This window comes from Pleuronectes platessa, chromosome 10 (assembly GCF_947347685.1).
Source record: "Pleuronectes platessa chromosome 10, fPlePla1.1, whole genome shotgun sequence".
NCBI lineage: Eukaryota > Metazoa > Chordata > Actinopteri > Pleuronectiformes > Pleuronectidae > Pleuronectes > Pleuronectes platessa.
This window is the reverse complement of record NC_070635.1, coordinates 17,758,581-17,783,935: the sequence shown is the minus strand read 5'-3', so window position 1 is coordinate 17,783,935 and position 25,355 is coordinate 17,758,581. Positions and strand designations below refer to the sequence as shown.

At 43.6% G+C, this 25,355-nt stretch overlaps 1 protein-coding gene across 3 annotated transcripts in view; it reads right to left on the bottom strand.

Annotated features, from left to right (window-relative positions):
• grb10b (growth factor receptor-bound protein 10b) overlaps positions 1 to 25,116 on the bottom strand; it is a 62,386-nt gene extending 37,270 nt beyond the window's left edge. For 2 of the 3 annotated variants that reach the window (XM_053432167.1, XM_053432169.1), the window contains exons 1-3: positions 24,897 to 25,116; positions 12,322 to 12,450; positions 6,025 to 6,121 (exon numbers count right to left, since the gene is read on the bottom strand). In XM_053432167.1, the coding sequence (XP_053288142.1) occupies positions 6,025 to 6,121; positions 12,322 to 12,372 (148 nt within the window). In that variant the 5' untranslated portion in view covers positions 12,373 to 12,450; positions 24,897 to 25,116. The remainder of the gene's footprint in view (positions 1 to 6,024; positions 6,122 to 12,321; positions 12,451 to 24,896) is intronic. The other variant, XM_053432168.1, reaches the window with a different exon arrangement.
• Positions 25,117 to 25,355: the final 239 nt, after the last annotated feature.

Here is a 25,355-nt window from a genome sequence, read left to right as displayed (position 1 = left end):
AGGAAAGTGGGCGTTTTGTTGGCTCGACATCATCTACAAAAACTCAAACCCCAGCTCATAGTTCAAAAAAAGTTTTCTGAATGAATGAACGAATGAATGAATCAGTTGATGGATGAGTGAATAAAAGCAAATTAAGCCCAAGCGTTGTATTTTTTACTTTTACTACGTTGTCATGCTCCAGAGCTTCAAACGCACTGTGTGACTCATGGAACTTCCCCACAGCTCATGGTGCAGGACAGCTGGATCATGCAAGGTGGTGGTGAGACGGTCACCCCACTCCAAAGCAGCTCAAGGGCCACTGCTCAGCACAAAGCTGACATAAGAAAACAGCAGTGTGATTGATGTGGAGCTTTAAACACGCTGACTTCAAAGGACGTCCCCTTAGGATTCGGTTTCCTGTGGAAACCCGATTTTTATTCATGTATTTATTGGAGAAAAAAATTCACTCGGGGAACAACAACAGGAGCTGTGGGTTAGCAGGCCAGTAAACATCCCCATTCCCGCACGGAGCGGCTGCTCATACTGAATTGTCACCTTTGAGGAGCTTTCCCTGAAAACGTGTCAGGTAGCTGTATCCCAGGTGCCTGTGAATCACAGGTGGTTAATCTGTAGGTATTAATAGTGACAGGTAAGCTTGAGCAGCGACTTATAGATAGCCTGAAGAGCTAAAGAGCTATATACCGCAGGACACAGGGTGCATACAAGGCCATACACAAGGCTGAGGACAGAGTGAGACACCTTTGAGGCGAGACGGTGCAACATTGAATGTATGCAGCTTTGGTGACATTGACAGAAAATATTTATTAATATCAAAACATTAAGTTTAATTAAAAATATGCCTAATAACTGCTCTGAGGGTAAACCAGACACCTGAAAGACTTGCAAACATCAGAGGCTCGTCATCCATCACTGGGTGAGACAAGTTCCCTGAAGCTAGGGAGAAAAGTTTCCTCATAAATCTGGCCTCTGGCTGGGGGCACTGGCAGAGCTGTCTGCAAACAAAGCAACACAACTCACAGGCTCACGCACTGGATGTAGTATTTGTGCGTCAGTATCCGTCAGACGATCGCGGTCACCTATGCATGTCACAATAAGGCAAACAAAGGTATGCGTCATGCACATGGCTGTAGGGCAGAGAGATTGATGACACATGCAGGACAGCACGCACGCACAGATTTTAAACCAATGAAGATCTGAAGCACGTAGCAAACTGCGATTGTACTTGCTTGGTCTAGGACTGCTATGGGGATACTTGGCCTTGGCAAGCATGATCAAATACATTATGAACTCCTTTATTTCTGTCCACCACACACTTTGGTTACAGCATGTAACAACTTTACTGCCATTAATTAGATGCTCTTAAATGTCAGAGCAGCTCAGGCGGCCGGGAGCACACAAGGCTCCAGATGTAGACGGTGAGAATTCAGCAAAGACTATATAGCGAGAATCTCTATGCTGTCAAGATCAACATGTTGTGTAGAAAGGTAACTCAACCTTTTACTCCATTGCAATGTGCCAAGCAAAGTGGTTCACACAATCGAATGGAAACCTGCCAACAACAGCCAGATACAAGAGGTCATTTGAAAGTTGTAGCCACTCAAAATAGGGATGTCTGTCGAGAATTAAAAATCTGGATGAAATGGATAAATTAAATATAATAATAATTATAATCATCATTGTTACTAATATTTAGCACCAAAAATGCCATTTATAATGCTGAAAATCTCGATTCGGGGAATCTATGTACTGTGTCTCAGGATATTATTCACCTCTTATAGTATATTAGTGTCAGCCAGATAAAAGTGCAATTTCCTTTCACACTTCTTCTTTGCCACTCAAACACAGCAGTTGTGCTATTCTGCCGGGGGCAAGTACTGTTTTTAGAGCGGTGAAGAAGAAGGGATATAAGACAGTGTAGCGTTAGTCAGTGCTTGCGAAAATGTCAGCATTTGCTAATAGTTTACGGTGGAAAGTCCCGCAAGTAAAAACGTCAGTGTACCATATGCAAGAGTTTAAAGGTGCGTCACTAGTGCTGCCAATCAACTCAACAAAAATCTCATCAAGCATTTGAAAAAGCATTGCACCAAAGAGCTCAAGAAGTTCTCCAAAGCGAAGGAGAACAAATATTTGGGTTCTTTTCAGTCATGACGTCAATAAAAAGGTTCCATGGTACTCATTCTTTATAAGTGGCCATTTAAAAATACATGACTATCCTGAATTATTTCCCGAACGCAGATCCGGTTTTATGTTTAGTTGACAAAAATACTCTCAACCAACACCTCTATCAGGGACCCATTTGAAAACTAGATATAATGTTTAGTGTACATAAATGTTTGAAGGTAACGTTTACCCCTTGTTCCTCAATACAGGTTCGGATTAACCAATTTCAACAATACGGTGGGTTATTTAAGAACTCGATGTATGTTTCAGCTGAGGTTAAAAATGTAAGAATGAAAACCATCTATATTTCTTTTTTTCATATTTGGCTTGAACTCAACTGTAGAAGGCAGATCTACATGTCAAGCCCTGATAGGTCACAGGACGTGGCCTGATGATCAGGCCACGACAATATTATTGTTATTATTAGAGACATCATTGTTCTCACTTCCTCATTGTTTAATTTCTCCCATGGCTCGAGTTCATTTACTCCTCTTTTCCTCCCCCTCTCTTGCTCGTTCTAGGAACCTTTAACCGGTTAAATTAGGGGTAAAAATAGCCCAAGCTTTGTCTATTGTCTAAGCCAATGCTAAATACAGTATTAACCAACTGTAAAGCTAGTCGAGTCTGCTAAGAATCTGCATAAAAGCTGTCTTGAATATTTCTGGTCATTAGCGTGCGAGACATGGGCCAAAACAAGACCATTGTGATGATGGCAGATCCATATGGCTCCGCTTAATCCTGGAATGTAGTCTATGCATTTTGTATTCATTCCTGCTAGTTAAAAACAAAAAGGAGGGGCAACCTTTCTGTAGGAAAGGGGAATGTCAGGGGTATAAGTATACATTGCTCACACACATACACACACACACACACACACACACACACACACACACACACACACACACACACACACACACACACACACACACACACACACACACACACACACACACACACACACACACACACACACACACACACACACACACACCACACACACAAGAGAGGGATAAACAGTCTCTGAACACAAGCCCAGCAGAAGGGTTTCCATTCAAAGGGATCAGTGGGAGCATAGACAGAGCAAGTCTAAACTGTAAAGCGTGGCTCTGCACTGCAGAGTACAATACCTCTGATGACAGCGCACACACCCACTGAGGGCCGAGCCTCCTGATGGGATGGGAGAGTGTGGGAGGATCAGAGGAAAACAGGAGGAGGAGTGAGGGAGGGAGGAAGCGAGGGAGGGAAAGCAGAGGTGAACAGAAGGGGAAGGAGGGAGAGAAACACAGGCTCTCATTTAGGGGGAACCCTGGAAAGGGATTAAGACGATGTGACGGGTGTTTTACTTCACACAGCTTCATGGGAAGCTAAAATATTACTTCTAACAATTCAGATCTGAGGAAGAAAAGTTTCACACGCACGGTCTATTACAGATCTTCATGTCAGCGTCAGGATGAATTATGATTTAATTCGATTTTTACTATTTATAGTACGGCTGGACAATATGGCCAAAAATTATGTCGAGATAAAGATTTATATATAAGTCGATGATCATTGTAATGATAAATGTCACATTATTATTTGATTCAAGTTTTGTTCAAGTGTATTTTAACTTTTAAATAATTTCCGGTGTGCATGATAAACTTTATTCAAACTAATGCCGGGGATATTCACTTGTTGCTGCAGGAGATAGTCAGAATGAGGAAGACATTTGAAAATAGATGAAATAGGCAATGAAACAGAAAATACCTGAATAAAAAAAAGGTCTTTGGATTTAATAAAAACCTAGAAATATTATTTTTAGAGAAATGTACTTGAGTAAAGTGCTATGGCATAGGATATCACAAGCATGTAATATTATGTATGAGATAATGAAATAAGTATAAGTATAAGATATATATACAGTATATAAATAAGAGGCCTACACATGTGATATAATTGGTATACATCACACAGATACAATGTGCGAAGAGGTGGATCATTGTGTGTTATAGCTTCTCAATGTGCTGCTATGATGCATAAGCAATTTATTGATATACAATGAACCTGTGTTGTATTGCTATTGAGGAAAATTATATTGCAACAATGGCTGTTGAGTTTAATTTAAGAATAAAGAAATATAAAATGTGTATTTTTGGGGTGGATTTTCTATGCACTATCCTACCAATTTTTACTTTAGCTGTATATTCTACATTACACCCACAGTCATAATTTTGTATAAGAAAACCAATACATAGAGACAAGACATTAGCAGAGTGCAGGCATGGATTTAGTGGGATTCTGCCTTAAAATGGTAAATTTAAAAAGAATAATGAGTTGATAAACCCTTTTGTCATTACAAATGACATCACCCCGTAACCTGCACACTCCCATCCTCCCTTCACTCCGTATTAAAAAGCCTCAGTATTAAGAGGAATGCGGTCCCTTGCTGTTAATGAGTAAAAGTGTGTGTCTGCACGTGTATGCCCATGCACGCGTTCCACTGGCATGTCACTCTTCATCCACAAAGGTGAAACTGGAGTAACTGGAGGTAGGAGCTTCCTTTGCCTGAGAACGCGGCTGGTCAGCTCCTCCAGAGCCACGCTTTCTGATGACTGCACCGCATTGGTACCATTGATGGGATTTGTTGCCTAGCAGCTGCACCACAAAACCACCAGCACCACCACCTCCACCAAAGACAGAGCAGGGCATATGTCACCTCCTCATCAGCCCCACACACACACACACACACGCACGTACGTACGGTGACACACACACACACACATGTTCATGGGCTAAACTCAAATTGTTTCAGCACTAAAAGAACTTAAAAGTCGAAGCTGGTCATAACTTATCACCACCTATTTGTTAAATGAAAAGAAAAAAGGGTGAGACAGGGGAGGAGGAGCTCTGAATAAAATCTATAGTACCAGTGCTCATCAGTCAAGCTCCTAACGCATGTCAGGCGTCATCTTTTGCACCAAAAAAACTTTGGTTTACATCCGAAATCATTATCTAGATAGTGTAAGCAAAAAAAACATCTCTCAGTCATCTCCTTTCATCTGCCCCGCTCGTCCTCCTCTGTTCCCTCCATCCTGAGCCATCCTGAAAAATGACAATGTCATTTATGCTCCATTTATTTCCCATGCCAGTGCCAAGCGTTCTAATTCACTCGTTGAGCCCTCGCAGACTCCCCGCCCTCACCTCCCATGCTGGGCCAATATTGTGCTTAAATCTCATGCTCCGATTGTCATGGATGAACCCTGCATGGCACAATTAGATAGACGGCGTAATTATAATGGCACCCTGCGTCCATGCAGATCGCTCTTTGAACTGCTGAAATGTTTACGGCGGAAGAGACCCAAATATACATTATCTCTCCTGACCCACCCCCAGCCCAGCAGAGGATAATGAGCAGCAAGCAACTCTCTGCACTGTACTGACACACACACACACACACACACACACACACACACACACACACACACACACACACACACACACACACACACACACACACACACACACACACACACACACACACACACACACACACACACACACACACACACACACACACACACACAAACAATCAGTTTCCCTGGTAATTTCTTTGGCCTTTATGGAATGATCTTAAAATAATGAAACAATAAATCAATAAATAAATGACAATAAAAGTCCACTAGATATGTCCAATCATATGTAATTTGATGTCAGAGTACAACCAAGGACGCTCTTCTGTGTCACACAACACCAATGTAACTCAAGAATATTTGACAGGTGTAATTTACAAGCAACAGCAAATACACACACACAGACACGCACACACATACAACAAACACCCACAGACACACACACACACAAACCTACTGGATGTTGAAAACCGACCTTGGTGGTTAGGAGAGCTCCGATTGACTGTTTGCTGGAAGCTCGGACCAATGAGGTCAGCTTGTCTGTGATTGGAGGACCGGTCTATATTGTCCTGCTGAGGGAGAGAGAAGCAAAAAAGAAAATTGACTGAGAATTTTGTTGCAGAAGCAAAACACATACAAGTCATTATCCCAAAATGTTAACTTTAAAATAAGAAACTATTTTAGTGTATGTGAAGTGGTCGATACAAGCCCTCAGAGAAAATGTTACATCCAAACATAAAACAATACAGAGGGTTCTTTGTGTCTACTGGAAACTGTTTGTGGACTTGGTCCTCGACCTTGTGGACATAAAGATGTACACACAGTTGTTGAAAGGACAACACACAATAGGCCACACAGACCAACAGTAGCTGCCAACAGACAGAATAACAAGACAGGCAGCTCTGTTCACGATATCTACTGAATCATGTTTATCCGCAACACAGTTAAAGCAATAACTAAGCTGAACGCCGATCAGAAAGCCAAACACAAATAAATAAATGGAATTTATCGACCAGTTTGGATAAAGTTGAATTAAGATAACGTCTGAAATCACTGCTGCGTACCACAGACCATGTGGCCGTGTGTGAGCGTGGTCAGGTGTGTGTGAGCGCACGGAGCAGAATACAACCACAGCGTCCTGGTCTGACCTTTGTGACACATTCTCAACACTTTCCACTCCTCGGTGAGGAAAACCACAGCAAAAAAAAATGTTTTTATTAGGTTAGGTGACTTTATTTGTACCTGTAGGTAGACTTGTTTTGCAGCAGAGAGAATGCGTCCATCAGTCAAATCACAGTTCAAAATTGTAACACACTGACAGAAGACGGGACCACAAAAAACATGACAAAAAGTGCTAAACTGCTTCACTATCTTAATAAATTGGATAAGGGCAAATGTGCATATATGGCTATACCCGGTTTATGTTTATATGGTTATAATTTTTTTTGACTTTGATTTGTTTCTAGTGCTTACAAAGACAAGGCGTGTGTGTGTGTGTGTGTGTGTGCATGTGTGTGTGCGCCGTGCAGGCCAGCAGAAGAGGGAACAGAACGTACTTGGGACAGACGACTGTTTTGAGAGAGAACAACTTTGCCACTGACTCTGCGTCTCCTCCTCTTGTAAAAGCTGCTGCGGCTTCTTGTTCTGCCTCATTTACTTGTCGAGCTGTGACTGACAATGGAGGCAACACTGCACTCAAGGTTTTTGTTATTTTTCCTGCGTCATTTTCTCTGATAGATGCCTTTGCCCTTACATCAGTTTGAGAAATCTACGTTGCCTCCAGAGACGATTGGACACAATGATGAAATGATGACGATCCTTGTACCTCATGAAGTATTTTGCAGTCATATATTTTCTGGACTTATTTAATGGTACAGGTCCACTTTTAAGTTGGCAGCCTCTTTGTGAATTTTTAAGAATCCATCACTGTTTAAACAGCGCTTCTATACATATAATTAGTTTTTATCCAATATAAATAAAACAAAAAAAGAGGCATTGTAAGTAACATCTACTGTCCACTTTTAAGTTTTAAATAAAGTTTAAACTCAGTTCGTGTCAATGCAGCAGCATTCTTTAGTTAGCCTTTTTTCAATGTAAAGCCCATTTTTCCCCCTGCATAAATCAAATTATAACTGACTTTCTTTCAGCATCTGTGACATTTCAGCCCCATTACTAACAAGTCGTAATGAGTGCTTCAAAGAGCAGTGACTCACTGTGAGAATGAAGCTCGATGTAGAATTCCACTCTGATGTCTCCGATCTTCAAAATAAGGGCCCGGCTGAATATTTTGGAAACATAAAAATCCACGATTCCACCCTTCAAAACTTTTTTGGAGCTTTAAGGTCAGTAAAAAAAAGAGCTTATTAATGTTCTGTTCCAGAGTCTATACTGGTGCCTTCATTCAGACTGAGCTGGATGTAACTGAATGTACATTGTCACTATACGGATGTGTCCGCCGCCGCCCCCAACCCCCCCCCCCCCCCCCTCTTCTATACCAACTAACCCAACCGCATCCAATCATTACATTGCATTGTTCTGTTCTTTGTATTGTCTGGGAGCCGCAGACATTATGGCTGGATCGAAAAGCAGATTTGGGCTCCTAATGGGGCTAACCTGCTTTTCAATTAAAAAAAAAAAAAAAAAAGTGAAAAAGTAAGTACCGCATCACGCCATTTGTTCCTGTGACATGGCAAACCTCGTCATCATCAACACACACACACACACACACAAACACACACACCGTCTGGGGATACAGCTACCAGACTGTGACTGATCCCTACCCAGTCACCCAAACAGCACCGGGACATTGGCTGGTTGGTGGGATGGTATGGCACAACGTTAGTGTGTGTGTGTGTGTGTGTGTGTGTGTGTGTGTGTAGGCAGGACAGGATGGTCATGGTTCAGCTCCACTGAGCAGAAACCCGGGGACTTTTTCACACCATATACTGGTCTTGAATGCTGTTTAGCATGGCTGTCTGGGAGTAAATGAGTTAACTCAGCACTCACAGGGAACTTAAAAGCACACCTTTATCCCTTTTGTGGATCTCAGCGAGAAAAAGTCCAAAAACCCAGACGCCCTTTGATGCCTCTTCAGACAAGTGATAGAATGTTAACTCTGGGTTTTAATCCTATAGATACCGGCCACTTAGCATAATTCCCGGGCCCCGCTGATGTCTAACACTGCATGTGGTTGTAGGTTTATTTGAGCCTATACGAAGTTGAGACGACAAAGAGGAGAAAGAAAATAAGATATGTCTGCTGAGGAAGAAAACACGCACACATGTTCTGTTCCTTTTATCCTTCTCCTTGCTTCTCCTCATCCTGCCTCTATGAGTCTCTTACACCTTTTTACACAGTCACAAAGCCACAAACACATACACACACACGAGTTGCTGAGGTTCTTTAAGAGGGGTCAAAACAGGACTGAGTGTAGGCCACATTTTGACAAGGAGCATATAGGGGCCCTTTCATAATGATGAAGTTGAAAGAAACTCAGAATAAGAGTCAAGGGGTTGAGGGTTCAGTTTTTTTTAAAAGGGGTCAGTGGAGGTGCAGAGACAAGGTTAAGGCATTGAAAGCAGCACAGACACAAAGGTCTGGAGGTTCCACCTTAAACAAGAGGGGAAAGACTGAGACACATGTCAAGGCGTAAAAAATGTTACGCCTCTAGAGGGTTCAGGCCGAGGTTAAATGTTATGACCGCTGAGTGAATATGAATCAACGCTTAGCATGCTGAGAGACTTTAAGCTGAGGAGGAACAGCTGAGAATGTATTCCATCCATACAAATAATTCACGCTAAACAGCAAAACATTTCAGTTTCCATTATGGTTTGTTTTTACATTAAGCTGGCTATCCTCTAAACCTAACTCTTTAGAAATGTGGGAATCTCACTCAAGGGTCCAAGATTGGCTCCTGGCCGACACACTCCTGCTGACAGACTGTTGTCATCGTTCTGCTGGATCATTCATGAACACTTGAGAGCCAGTGGAAATCCCTTCTTACATAATTCTGCAGAACGAGATCAGGGGGTCAACACTAATGTCTGCTCCGCTGCTTTGAATTGTCTGCTTGTTTGGACTCTGCAAACTCAAACAGCTGTGGCTGGAGCTGCTGTCACAGCACAGCTGAGGAAAAGCCCGGCAATTGCATATTTCTCCGAACATGGGATTAGTCCTCGTTGGGTTTTTCATATCCTTTATTGGTCTAAGTTGTTCTAATTCAAACTAATCCTTTGACAAGAGTGAAGCATTAACCCTTGATAGTTGGTCAAAAAAAATTCATTAAGCTATTTCCCCTGGACACTGGAACAGCTCCGTGTGAGCTCAGTGAGTCATGATCACGTGGTGGCGAGCAGCCATGTTCACTGACAGGACGTCTGGATACATGCGACTTAAAAAAGTCACAAATAGTAACCTATAGAAAATGAAGCTATTTAAATGCATTGCAAATTATATCACTCAAGTGTAATTTAAAATTTAAGTAATCTGAAAGAAAAACAACAATATTCAAAGTAAACCTAAGACTTAATTACGTCTAATGTTGAAATTAATGATGTTTTAAGCTCATTGTCATGATATAAATCTATTAAAATGACAGTTAGGGGTTGTTAACAGTTAACATAAAACTTGTGCTACTGGTCACTGAGCTTGGACACCGCTGGAATGCTCATATTAGTCCAAGTTGACAGAGTAAGCCCCAGTACCAACACATGATTACTTGGAAATGTTTCTCTTGGAAATGCAATGATATGAATCCCACAGCTCCAGGAAGAGAAACGTAATATTGTGACACCTCATTTTACTGTTATGTGAAACACTACACATTTATTTTTATATTGAGCCTCAGCTAACCACACCATACATGTAAGTGTGTGTGTGTATATATATATATATATATAAAAATCTGTATCCTGCTACTAGTTTTTTTTTAACTCAAGATTTGCCTGGCTTTCCATAGACCAGATCATGTGTTAATCAGTCACGATCAGAAGAAGACTAATGGGGCAATATAATTTTCCAGAGTTTAGTATGAATGTTATCTTCAATTGGATCTGTGTGGATTTTCTGCTGCAGGTTTATCAGGAGCAAAAATCTTCCATAACCCTGGAATTTTCACAGTGAATGGATATTCTCATTCAGCGAGTCAAGGTACATCTGTTCAAGCTGAACGCTTTGCAAACAGCCGGCTGAGTGTGCGTCTGTGCATGTGTACCGCTGCGTGTGTAAACTTGAGACTGTACATTGAGGTGCTCACCCAAGCTACAGGCAAAGATGGAAAACACCTCCTCCTCCCCTCGCCATTCAGATTTTAAAATTCTATAACAGCCTCCAAAAATGGAAAAGTCTAAGACTGCGAGAAAATAAATGTATCCTGATTTCCATTGAAAATCCTCTAAAGGACAAGACAAAGTTAAGCTGGTAGAGGCCTCGGTACGTTTGAGAGAATGGGAGCTGTAGCAGGGTGCATGCAACGTGCACGTATGGAAAGAGGAGCCTAAATGTATTCACTGCTGTTTTTTGGGAGGCTACACAGCATATGACGATTCACTGTGCCAAAGGGGCCCTATCACCTCAACTCAACTCAAGGCCGATTCCCTCTGGTTGTGTTTTTGTTGGGTTGGTTTCCCAAATTGTTCTGTTATTAAATGTAAGCCTCATTAAAAATCATGCCACTGTTTACGATGCATGTGGATTTAATCTTTGCAGCTGAAGCAATATCGCAGAAGCAATATACATAACCCTGACTCAACTCTACCGCAAATTCGCACACGTACACACCTCAGGGACAGTGGTCAAACATTCAAACAGTAAATCATATTACTGATGGTTAAGCATTGGCTCTTTCAAAACATGCCTCCAATGTGTAACTAGTTCCTGGTTTTAATCGTTTGGCTGATCGGTGTGCACATACACACCCTGCGCCACATGCAAATCCTTGGTTTCATGAAAGCTCGTTGCTCTAAGCTGTGGTGATCTGGGAGGCTGTGGTGAGTTGAACTCTCCGTCCACTGGGGTCAAAGGTCATAGATAAAGCCATGACCCAGATGACGAGCAGACAACAGGCCAGCTCCTGATCAGGCTAATAGTGCTACTGGCCTAATGCAAATGTTTGGAAGCCCTTTGCACTTTGTGGAGTGTGCAGTGAACAAATCTGCTAAACCTAAAGCCTGATGCACACGCACACACATATATATATATATACATACATACACATATATATATAAATCAACCAAGACAAAACAATTAATCAAAATATTATTGCAATATGGTCATTTCCTTCAATTTTTTAAACGTGTACCAATAGCAATGCAGCAATGTGGTGTTACAGAGCTGCCCCAGCCTGCATTTAATATTGTCCTAACATAAGACAACATGCTTGTGCAGTACAGTCTCACTTCCTTATGTTTTCTATTAATAATGACTATATTTAAATAGCAGTTTTCAAAACAACTGCAAAAAAAATTGCAGTTTTATTACTGTTGTATGTGGTTCAGCATTATCACCAGTTGTTGAACTGCTGCCATTCAGTGACACTCTGTTTAGTTGGGGCCATGGGGTGACAGAATTTAAGGTCATTTCATGAGGACACAAGATGTCAGTGTTTCCATTAAACAAAGTGATGGCACTCACAATAATACTGATTGCACAGTTGGGTTTGCACACAGGCAGCATCTTAAATGGCGTCATTCGATGTCTGCAAACACTATTTGAGCTGTGTGAGTGATTTATAAATTCTGTATTAATAAAGATTCTACAGGAAAGAACCATTTACCTGATAATTTGGATGATGCAGGAAATAATCCGGACACCCGGCCACTGCCATGTTTTGTGTTTCTCTGCTCTTTCTCACAATTTGCCCAGTTGGATCAGTTTCAGCAGGGGGTGGACACAAGAGAAGAACCTGCAGAGGAAGAAGAACAGACAAATGGAGGTTCGTGGAAAAACTCCAGAGGAAGGACAGCGAGGCTGAGAGGGACCGAGAGGAAGGATGAAGCAAGGAGAGGAGGAGGACTGAAGGAAAGGAGGAAGAAGCCTCAGTTCTGAGAAGTCAGATATAGCACAGAGCACTTCTTAACCCACATAGACCCACAGTCAACAACATCAACAAGCCAGGGAGGAACAGTGAATGGTTATTAATTTGTACCACGGGCAAAGAGTTGAGGTCTATGTCACAAATCTTTCGAACATGCAGTCGATTGTAACAGCTTGTTTCTGCTCAGCTGACATTAAAGTAGTTTTTCTGCCGTGTGAAGCCCCCCCCAACCAGCCAGTCTTGGGTTAAAATAACCACAAATTCAACAACACGGACTTCAGTCTATTTGAACTTCTTAAAGTGGGTATCCTATTAACCTCTTGGCACTGCTCCCGCTGAACAAACACCTGTAAACACTGACCCAAAAATACCCAGCAGACACCTCTCCAGGTCCTAAGTTAGGCCCCGGGGTATATTTGGAGCCGGGCAGCTCCGATTAACAACTGCGATGGTCTTTTAGGCAGCAGTTCATGACCCTGCTTGGTATTTTAAAAATATGACCTGCCATTTTAGAGACAGCTAATATTATCTCATGTTTGCATTAGCGGTCGCGAGCGGGCTGCCCTTGCGGCCGTGGAGTGTGTAGAAGTGTGTGCATTTCTGCCTGCTCGTGTCTGAGTACTGCATGTGGGCAAACGTGTGTGTGCATGTGGATGTTTACATATGCAGCACATGTGTGGCTGAGCTTGTGTGTGTGTGTGTGTGTGTGTGTGTGTGTGTGTAAAGTCTCTATTTTTAGGAGTTTTCAGTGCCTTTGAGCAGCTCTAGTTGTGTATATAGAGGTGTGTGTATAAAGAGGTGTGTATCTCGCCTTCTCTGACCAGCTACTGTACAAACTGGACGCTTTATTAAGTTGATTTGCAGTTTGACAAATGTGAAGCATGAAACATGATTAAGAAGCAATAACATGAAACCACTAATATGACTGCATTGGCTGTGAAGGCAAAGGAGGCGAGTGTGTGACGTGTTCTCTTTCGACCACGTCAGAGGGCAAACGTGTTATAGAAGTTTGAACCGCCACACTAACAGTAGAAGCCGAGTGATATAGATGTGTGGGAGTCAATGCCCATGCCTTTTCATTGTTTTTTTTATTCCTAATATTCCTAATAACTTCGAATTTAGAATTAAAGCTAGGGTTGGTAATCCTGGAATAGCTAGCCAGAGAAGGCTACACACTACACTAAAAATGCAACTGGTACATCCCAGCCCCTCTCATCAAAGCTGTGCGACCACTGACCGACAACAGCCGGAAGACGACTATCCAGTGACACTGTAGTCAGATTATCGTCTGTGCTTTAGCGGTGTGTGTCTCTCCAGCTTGGAAAAAATGTCTGGTCAATGTGCGCCAGCCAATCATTTTATTCGGTCCAAGTGAGTTAATTAGAGTTCTTCGAGAACTTTTTTGATGGCAATTGGGACGTGAAGGGGAATTAAACAATTTTTTGTTTAAGTGTTTCAGAAACAACAATACAACAACGCAGATATCATCGAACAAACCCTGACCCTAACGAGTGGGAAAGGCTCATATCGGGTGATACTTATAAGTCAGACTCGACTGAAAAGCCAGACACTGTAGTTCAACGGTTAGATGATGTGATTATTCAATAATAACGCTCCGTCAGCCACTTTTGAATGAGTTGATATTCTCTGTAATTGTGGCTGTAAAGCTCAACTTTGATTTACAACAAAAGTCTTCCCCAAAAGATGTTTAAGATCTAAAAACAAAAGTTTTTTTTTATACCTCCAAAATTGGGCTTGCGAGTAATGACCAAGCTATGAATGCATTCTAAACAAAGACCTTGGCCGCTGAAAGGGCCTGCTTGTAATGAGAATGTCTGTGCGTGGGTGTTACTGTGTCACTCCATGTGTGTGGCCCGGCCGGCTGGCATGCCGGGACATCTCGTCATTTACACATTATTTACAGAGACACAACTTACAACAAAAACAAAACAAATTAACATCGGACTGGACTTTCGGAGCGGCCCCTCATTAGGGCGCCTCAGACCTGCTGACTAGCTGCGGCTGAACTGTGCGTTTATTATATCTCTGGATCAGGTGGTTGTGCAAGAGGAGCAGAAGTAGGCTTCGGCTAACTAACGCTAGTCGAAGCCGCACACATGTCAACGGTGGAGTCTGCCTCAGCTGTGCGTGATAGAACATGGGAAAGGGGCTCTGGCGTCCCGTGTAGCGTTGACTTTCAAAGTGCTCATACGTGTCACGGGGACTCTCAGTGACTGATATATTGACCAAACACACACGCACCTGTGTTAATTGCGTCCTGACACAATCAAAGCCATTCCAGTGGGGGGGATTAGACCCTCTCAGAACCCTTTGATTCAAATTCTTCCACTTGAACAGTGTACTGACACCTAAATCTCTGACCTTGACAGTGCAATTATCCCGACGGTGTCACCGCACTAGAAAGGACTCTGGGGTGCTGCGGCTGTACCATGCAGCGAGGTGACTGCATCTGGATTAATTAATGTGATTTGTTTTTGCATGAGGGAGAACGTTAGCCGATGGACTTCAAAAGCTAAATGGGCCCCGCCCTAATAATCGTGAATCATAAATCCTTTGCAGTGCCATGCAGCACCTTCCTGGATGAGACTTCACAGCTCATATACATGACACTCTGGCAAAGGTGTTCTGCCCTGGGGGGTTTTATTACATTCATGCGATGTTCTGGGAAATATGAAGCTATTTTTAAATTGTCAACGTGGGTAGTTTTTATTCCAGAAACTACAGATTTGTCTATCTATTCAAGTTAGGAAAGAAAATCTAAAAGAAAATCAATAGGCAGACATAAAGAAGGTCAGAATCAGACTCCAGCGACTTTCACACAAATGACAAAACACATTTCCTGCTTTTATCTGCTTAACTTCATGCTAATGGTTAACTTATAAGGCAACACTAAATGCTATAATAAAATGGGATAAATCCAGCTGGATTACTCTAGCAATCAGTCAATGTGACATATATGTGATTTGTACTCAAAAGGCTGGAACATGCAGTGTCATCTACAGTGTTTCTCATTAATCATCCAGACTGTGGTGGCCCGTCATATTTGTATTGCCATTGTTTCTTAATGAACAAAAAATAATGTATTTATCTCTCATAATAACATAAGAGATCTCGAATGTGGTGTTGTGCTCCATTGCTGCAGTATATAGCTGTGTGCAGGGCTATCATCCATAAAGTTTTAACCGTCTAAGCAGACCGTCAGACCTTATAGTTTCAGCTGCAGCTGAGAACAAAGCCGTAAAGCTGCAGTTCTCTCTCTCTCTCATGTCTGTGTTCCTGTCACTTGAAATCAGTTGCGCGAAAGATCAACGTTTGTGCATCAGCCACCCCACTACCGCTATAGATTAAATACATTATTTGGTAAATGGTAAATCGGACATATACTATGAACACTAAGAGAATTATTCATTTTGGGATTCTATTTTCTCGAGTCACTTTTATTGGACTGTTATAGTCTGAATTAATATTTGAACGTATTTGATATATTGTAAATAATAGAGAAACGTATAAACAACACAAGTCAGGTGGTTGAGCTACTTCTGCTGAGAAAATTAAATCGTTTTAATGCTATATGCTGTGGTCGATGTTACAACTGTACATTACAAGTCATTATTGAAGTCAGGTACATTTGAGAGGACAAAGCTTGACTTCGATATAAAGGTTCAAAAAGTAGCTGCTCTATCCCGTCATGTGCATTAGGGAATACATGCTTGGTCTGTCTGGAGGTTAATATGCTGATATGTGCTTACATTTCAAGGGTCCAGCTTTAACTTCGCTGGGTGATAAGCCCTCCAGTGAAGCCAAGCCGAGGCCCGGGATCACCAGAAACCTGCGCTATTAAAAGCAAAGCCTAATTGAAACAGTAGAAACATTTCCCTGAACAGTTCTCTTTTACGTGGCTGTGGATCAGTGGGCGACCCGCTCACAGGAGCAAAGATGGATGTTAAGAGGACTTAAACATCCACTACCATGAGGGTAAACTGGCTAAAGGGCCGGTGTATTGATAGAAAATAGGAATTATTTAAAAATTCTCAAAGCAAAACAAACAGTTTGCAAAACACACAGTTTGCACAGTCGTGTCTCTTCTTAAATGCTAAACATACATCTAGAATCAAGTTTATTAACTGGTGGTTTTTAAATAGACTCATTACTTATTTGGGCCGCAACTTTCTCCCACATTAAATATCAGGTTATTAAGTTTTCTCCCTTGTGCCTTTCCAAGAAGTCCAATAAAAATACCTAGAGTGGGAAATGGAAATATTAAACTTTTCACCTCGCATGCTGAATGTAGGCCAAACCTGAAATAAATGTCTCGTGAGCCGCACTGCCAAACATGCCTCGTCAACTAAGGAGTCCTTTTGACTTTTTTTTAACCCGCCTGCCTGTTGGTCTGGTTTGTCAGTCTTAACTGTCAACCTGCCTGTCTGTTGGTTTTGGATTCAGGCCGACCGTCTGTCTCTCTCTCGTGTTTACTTGTCTCTGTATTTACCCGTCTAGTCACGGTCCACCTGTCTGCCAGCCCCTGTACATTTCTGTGAGGCATTCACTGCTCCACACACACTCACACACACTCACACACACTCACACACACTCACACACACTCACACACACTCACACACACTCACTCACACACACACACAGCTGTCCTTGTCTAATTAGGAAAACTTTCAAAATAGTGGCAGCGTTATTTATAGCGCGGGGGGGGGGGTGTCCATAAACATAGCATAAACTTTCACTGTGTACAAGTCAGGAAAGTCGGTCGATGATGGAGGAGCTCCAGTTCACAACAGCTCAGCAAGCACTGCAGCTCTTTGACCCTGAATCTTCGTCCGATATCCAGTGTTCCCGAATGAAATCAAATAAATGACATGTGGTTTAGGCATTGAAGGATGTTGTGTAAACTCATATGGGCCATTTTGCTGTTGCCAATGCCACTGAACCAACAGAGTGTTTCTTTTTTTAAACGGTGTGGATTACAGTATGTGTGTGTGTGTTGTGTGAGTGTGTGATACTTGAGGTATCGCACACTGTGTGCTGCGTTACTGTCCCGATGCATGCTGGGTAAGACTGGCAGAACCACACATCTCCCACTAAAGTTCAGTTACAGATATGGATATTGGTGTCACGTGTCTCCAGTCTGGCCCATTTGGCAAAAATAGCACAATGAATAGTGATGAGCTGTTCATTGTCAAATTACACAGTTTAGGACAGGTTTTTTTCATATTGAAGTGACCCAGCAAAATATACCATCATAGCTTGTATAGTTAAGTTGGGAATAAATGAAATCTCTTTCTGACGTGGACCTAGCAACGCTGCGTTCAATAAAAATAAACTGAAGCGCCGCCGTTTTTTAATGGCAGCATCTCTGCAGCTGCACACCTGTGTCAACAACTCGCCCTGTGTGTATATAATTGTAAAATGTGTTCATCTCTGTCAGCTGATTGGAGTGGACACGGCTTAACATGGGGCTGTTCAGCTCTGCTCAGTCATCTTTGGAATGCAGAGGGGACATATTTTTTCCATATAGGGTACTGGGTGAGAAAAAATTTGCGCGATACAGCAAACCCCCAACCTCGTGAAATGGCATGCGCTGATTTGTGGGCCAGCCAGGGAACGGGTGACGAGAGAGAGTGATGAACATATGGCTGGGATATGTGCGTTTGTGGACATAACCCACACAAACTCATACAGACACCAATTGTAAGCCTTTTACTTAGGTATGGGGAGGTCAGGAGGTGACTTTTTCTATGCCTCCAGGGGTCGGGTAGTGTCAGGGAACAGAGTGTTTTAACTGCGATGCCCTGGGGAAGAGGTGTGCACAGGGCGGGTTTTTTCTGTCTCAAACCCAGCGGCTCCTGCAGGATTCTGACCATTGCCACCAATGCTTATATAGCTGCTCAATTCTTTGATAGGCCACGTTTATAAACTGATATCCAAAGGGGGCAAAGTGAAAGTGGAATAGTTATGGTGTGGTGATCTGTGGAATCCCACTGCAGCCCAGCAATACAGCAGAGACTATCAAGTCACCTTTTCTCTAAATAGTAATATCAAGGTCTAACTGCTGAACCCAGGGGGGCCTGTGTATGCAAGTGTGTCTTCCAATATGTGTGTGTACATGCGTGTGTACAGGTCCTATATTATTACAGAATATCTAACCTTCCTATCTGGATTTGTAATAATTCCTTTACAGGTTTCAATTTGCAGTGAAGCAACAACACAAAATACGACTTCTGTAACAGGAGTTAACTCTTAGATAGATAGATATACTCTTATTTAATCTGCCCATGGACGTCCATGTTCTTATTTGCTGCCACACATATTCCATCGCATTAAACTCAGATTTCTACATGAATATTGACAGATCACAGACCTGCTACAGGTCCCCAATATTTATCTGTGAGATCAGACACTCTCTGAAGCACCACACCCACCTCCATGCTGCACTGCAACGCATCAGCTACCTCCCTCTCCTTGCCCAGCTCCCCCCACCTCCAACCTCTGTCTGACCCCGCCCCTCATTCTGCTGCGCGCCAGTCCGGAACATAAACAGCGTCTTAATTCAAGAAATGGCATGGATCCAAATCAGTGTCTGGGGACTTGTGGAGAAACTCATTGACATGAGTGTACTGACCGAAACCCAACCCCATGATAAGGCAGGTCAATTATTCTACTGTATATGTTTAAACTAGTCGGACGCCTTAAACAATAATAGTTAGTCTGACCCTGCGACCCAATGGCGAGGCAACCTACAGAAATGGGTTGTATGGGAGAAGGGGAGTGGTACGGGTGGAGAGCTCCCTGCTCTGCTGTACTGTGTTACTCTGCACTGGCCATGACCTCTGTGATTCCCACCAGTAGTTTGCTTTGAAGGCAATGTGTTTATCTTATACCTGCAAATGACCAATCTAATCTTGAACTTGAACATGTTAATAGTCGAGCAGAATCATTGCATTGAACTCAAATTAGACTGATCGATTTGGGCCCGGATACAACTGTGGATCACCAGATGAAAACTGTCAAACTTTTAGAAAGTCTGGTAGACAGAGCATTGCATTAACAAACAAACAAACAAACAAACAAACAAACAGTCTACTGATCACAACATCTGGTATTCCAAGACACTCTTAAATGAAAATTGCAAATAAACTTTAAAGCTGAGGCTGTCAGTGTGTGTGTGTGTGAGAGAGAGAGAGAGAGAGAGCTGGCTGTTGTTTGTGCAGCAATGCAACACTGAAAGACAGGAGGAGAGAGTTGAACAGAGCATCTCTGTCTTCTGTTTTAATCAGCAGATTAGATGGTAGTCACTCTGCACTGGATGTGCTTGTTGCACATGTTGATTAGTCATTAACTGGCAGCTTTCATTATCTGAGAGCAGCAGCGTAAAGTGGGGCTATAGGAGAGGGCCTGATGTCATGCCGGGGGAGGCTGAATAGCACCAGTCTATGAGAGAAAGGCCTTTTGGGAACATGGACAGAGCCTAATTGGATTTCATTGGGCTGCTTCGGAGAACTAGTCTTATGTAATGGCAGAGATGAATGGACAGGGCTTAGGAGCATTGGTGCTTGTGGGCAAGTTGGTCGTTATTGTGGCCCAAGAGGGCAAAATTGGAAATGTTTAGCTTTTTTTGGACACCGACTTTGTTTCTACACCTGTTGGTAGCTTGATTCTTATTTAACCGAATATTGTGGCTAGATAAACTGAATTGTCGCATTCAAATCCACTTTTATTCAACAACCCAAACCTGCTACAACCGTAATCGAGTCTGAGCAAACGGAAACATCAAACCCAAATAAAAGAGGGATAGAGCACTGTGTGACCACTCGAGGGGAAAGGGGAGCCGGATTTACTTTACTTACTTACTCTTAGGAATGCTAACAAACTTGGCTTGGAGAAAGAAAAAAATCATATTAACAAAGACTTAACATAAGTCCTATTCCTAAGTACCAAAGTACAACACTGAGCCCTAATCGCTTCTTAGTCTGGAAATAATACTGGGAAATCAGAAGGCAGAAAATGCAATTATGTGACAAAACACACGCAGACATAGTCAAAGGCGCTACAGTCGCAGAGATTCAGAAGGAGATTTATGACAGTGCCATGATTCAGGAACAGAAGCATTTCAGTTATGTTCTATGTTACATGCTGTAAAAATTTTCTAGAAAAAGAAACAACCTTTTGTTTTTAATCGTATGGTGCATCTGGTTTTGATTTTTGCCTTGAAGATTTCAGCTGGTGGATTAAGACACAGATCCACGGTGAGAGGCAGACAGAGATGAAGACAGTGACACTAGGAGAGAGAGAGGTAAGCTAAACAAAAAAGAGAGAGAGGTGAAGGGTCAGCCAGCGGGTGGACAGATGGACGGAGATACAAAGGTAAACTGAGACACGACAGATATATAGAGATAAAAAGCAAGGCAACGAGACAGCGGGGGGGGGGGGGGTGGTAATGGTGCACCTATGCATTGAAGAGATGGTTCCGTCCAACACTTGACTGTACATCCACACCCAGCTACCTGCGCACACCTGAGCCCGTGGTCCCTTAGGTGTTCAGTTACCGACAGAATAAAGGCAACATTCTTGCCTCTCACGCAGGATTGGGTTTCAGCCACATTTGGACAAACACCAGACAGTGAGAAACTCAATCCCGCACACACCGTGGAGGTTAAACAAGCGAGCGTTGCATCATCGTAGGTCACAAGTGGAAATCGGGTTTGTACAAGTCCATATTTGCAGTATGGAGGAGGAGGGGGAAGAATAATACCACAATGTTTTTCCTCTGGCCAGGGTTTGGGTTCCTAGAAATGACTCCTCGCAAATCAGAACATGCATACTCAGCAGTTATAACTGAGACGCCAAGTACACTATACGTTCAAAAAATGAAGGGACTCCTCTAATGAAACATTTTAAAGCCTTTATTCAGATGGTTATTCCTTGGTGAAATTCTTACAATCATGGACCAGACATGTAAAGTGTGAGCTGAGTAACTACCCATGCACAGTGGCACAAGCAGCCTCCCTCAGGGTGTAGACCTCTTAGTAGACCCAAATTATTGCGACTTAACAGACAGCAAATGAGCTCACAGTTGACAAGTAAGACCACTAGGTGGCTGAGCGACAAGAATCCTCAGGACAGGCACAGGATGTAGCTGTATCTGGCGAATCCTACAATTCCCTGAAGAACAGGACATCTGTGTACCCAGACCTCTGCCTGTCAATAACAGAAAACCCTTTGCCTCGTTGACCATTACATTAGATAGTACTTTCAAATGTGGCTTTTGCAACCATTGTGCTTTAGGACTCATTAGGTGGTCAAAATTATACTAATTGCAATCCTGCAGTTGTGCTGCATTTATCTTGCTCTTGTGGTTGTTTTTATATCGGCCGGGTTAGGACATGACTGAGTTGTACAGACTCTGAACTTAAGAAGCTAATTTACCCTTAAGCCAAGCACGTTCATATGAGTAGATAATGAAAATCCATAAAATGTATTATGACGGAGTGAAGCATTTTAAGAATTTCATTATGAAAGCACCATCTGACAAAGGCCTTTTGAATTTGTTTTTAGGAGTGCCTTTGGTTTTTATTTTTTATCATTTTGCACTTTGTTTAAGCTTGTCAGCACTAACGTAATCACTAACTTATGGTTATGTTCCAATTAAAAAAAAAACAATTGCAGAAAGTTTGTAGAGCGCTTTAAGGCCAAGTCGATCGCAGAACATTTTAATTTAAGGCATGACGCGTGATAATGTAGCCGAGTCCAAACATAAACCTTCAGCGAGAAAACAAACAGCGACCTCTAACGTCACTGGATTATTCTTTGACCACCGACATCCCAGCTGAGCACTTTGTGAAGTTGCCCTGCTTTTAGGTTCAGGCAGAGTCAGTCGACTGACATGAACTGGGCTGTGCTCCCCCAGCAGGCTCGGGTTAATGGTGTCATGACATCAGGGAGAGGGTATTAACAGTGTATAAGCCTAGACTAACCAGTGCTGAATGACTGCTGGCTGACGCAAGACCCCATGGAATGCTGCCTAGAGCACGACCACAAGCTCTTATACCACCAGTACCAGCTCACAGGATATCTCTGCCCCTTTTGCACTCGAATGGCAGCTGAAACCATATGTGTACAAGCAGGGGCTAGGGGGAATGCACAACTTTATATGTACTTGTACATCAAGAGAAGAGCACAAGATGAAAATGAGGCTCAAGCTCTGGTTATGCAATGAATCTCTGGGGTGATCGCTGCCGAGCATAAAGTGTTTCAATCAAAAAGTGGGGGAGAATGAGAAGCAGAAGACAATGCATTTTGGGAGTTTGAAGATTTTCACAAAAGACAAAGCACACACGTCTGCCTCAGAGTGAGCTGAGTATAGCTTATTGTAAGTATAATTATGTGCAGTATGTGCAGTCAGCAGCCTTTCGGCAGCCTGCAGTCTCGCAGGGTTCATGCCCTGTCATGCCTATGCTTACTGAGCATGGACTTGAAATAGCAGGACTGGTGCTGAGGGGGTGAAAGAAACCGCAGCTCGAGCGGTTGCCATGTACACAGAGATGTGACCACAACATAATTAAATGAAAGAAAGCAGGAAATAATGGGCTAGGGCAAGGAAAAGAGAAATCCTCTTCGGTTGTGAATGGTAGGGTGTAAATAAATACACGACATGCCTGAGAAGGCCCGACTGTAGCATGTTTGGAGACGGTGCGTTGCAGCAGGCCACGTGATCACGCTACCTCACATTTGACCACACTTGTTGACATGCTGAGAAGCATGCATGTGCTCCACTGTCGGTTGCCAAGTTGGGTTAAATAACACCGGTCTGCCAGATTGTGCGTTTCACTACAACTGAAAGGGATACTGACACTTCATTTAAAATGAACTTTATGATTTAGGAAGGCAGGACTTTGATTCGATAATAATTGATCAAATGACGTCTAATTGCTACATGCACTTAGAACGAGCAATTACAATATTAATTCATGCCTAGAACCCGGTTTGATAAAGTATTTCCTTGACCACCCAGGCCCCGCCCATGGAAGCGGAAGCTCAATAGCTCTACAACCAATGTGTTTTGTGCAGGCTCAATGCAGAGATCTTACCCCATGCATCTGTGTCCCAGTTGCTCCTTCCAGTCAAACCCCAGTTTCCAGCGAGAGCCCAGCTCTGCATTCAAAACGCACAAGGGCCTAACGCCGACAGCTCCCACTGTCATAAGTGTGTGTGGTTATGCAACTCTGTGCAGAGACCAAATGCAGCCTATACAGACATTGATTTGGACAAGTGCCATAAATGACAGGGCACATTAATATTAATGTTAAACAAGGTTTCTCAAAGTGCCCCATTGTATTACTGAGACAACATGACTTGGCGATATAAGGCAGAGTGGGCCGGGTTAACCACACAGGAGCGTATTGAAGCATGTGCAGAGCTGGAGTCAGTGGAGGCCAGGAGATGAAAGACTGGGCCACATTTGATCAGACTTCCCAACACACTTTGTGTGCTGCGTTGCTGAGGCTCAGCTCAACTCAACAATTGCTCACATTATTGGGGACCCCAGTAGAACCCAGCAAAACACTGCCTCCCCAGCTGTCCCCGGAGTCTACTGCGGGGGGTGTGGGGGGGGGGGGGGTCTCTGCAGCGGTGGCTCCATGGGTATCCCTGGGAAAACGCCTCGTTCTCTACCCCCTCCCCACCCCCCAGAGCAAACGCAGCCAAAGGGATAAGACGATAAAGGCGAGACTGGTGAAACTCTAACAGAATTGAGTTATGGGAGGCGGGGTCCTTACTGGATGGAAAGTGGGTTGAGGGCCACTGTGGAACTGGCTGTTGCGCAACCGTAAACAAGGCAGGTTGTTGTGGGGGCTCGACTGAGTGTTGGGAGAAGGAGGGCTGGGGTGGTGGTGGTGGGGGGGGGGTCTCCGGGCGGAGGCTTCCCCACAAACAGTGCGAGCCGATGAAGAAACTTGTTTTCAAAGTTCAACGAGTGGCAGCGAGGAGGCGGCGGCAGCATGGAGCCAGGTCCCGCTACGGCGCTTACGTTCGGCGCAGGACGCACATGGGTTCCGACCCGCAGAAAGCATCAGCGCGTCATCGCCAGCCGCACGTTATGACAACTTTGATTTCACGCGTTCTCACTCAGCGTGGACTTCTCTCATTCTGCCCCCCCCCCCCCCCCCACACACAAACACACACACAGCAGCCAGCCAGGATGGACCGTCTGACGGACGGACGGAAGGGAGGGAGGAAGGAAGGAGCAAGCAGGAGAAGCGCTCCTTCATCCGGTTACATGCACTCACCTCACGGCCCTATCACGCTGAGGCAGGCGGGCCGGTGCTCGCTCGTGCTCGGGGACACGCAGCGGGGCAGAGTGGAGTGAACTCGGCGGCGGAGGAGGATCAGCCCACGGTGATCAACAATCCCGGAGTGGACACACACACACAGAGGCGCAGAGAGGAGGAGGAGCAGGAGGAAACAGTGGCTGTGAGGACTGCAGGCTGCTCATCTCATGCGGCCGGGGAGGACACACACTCACACACACGCTTGCACACACGCGCACGCACTCACGCACGCAAACAACCCCTCCCCTTTCTCCCAGGCCACGCCCACTCGCGAGGGGTGATTAATGCGGCGTTCACGTCCTTCATGGGAACGAGGGCGTGTTCTCAGGAGTCCGCTTTTATTGGTGTAGGAGCCGCCCCCTGCCTCACGGGCGTTTAAACTTATGTGGGTTTTCTGTGTTAAAAGACACACGCACG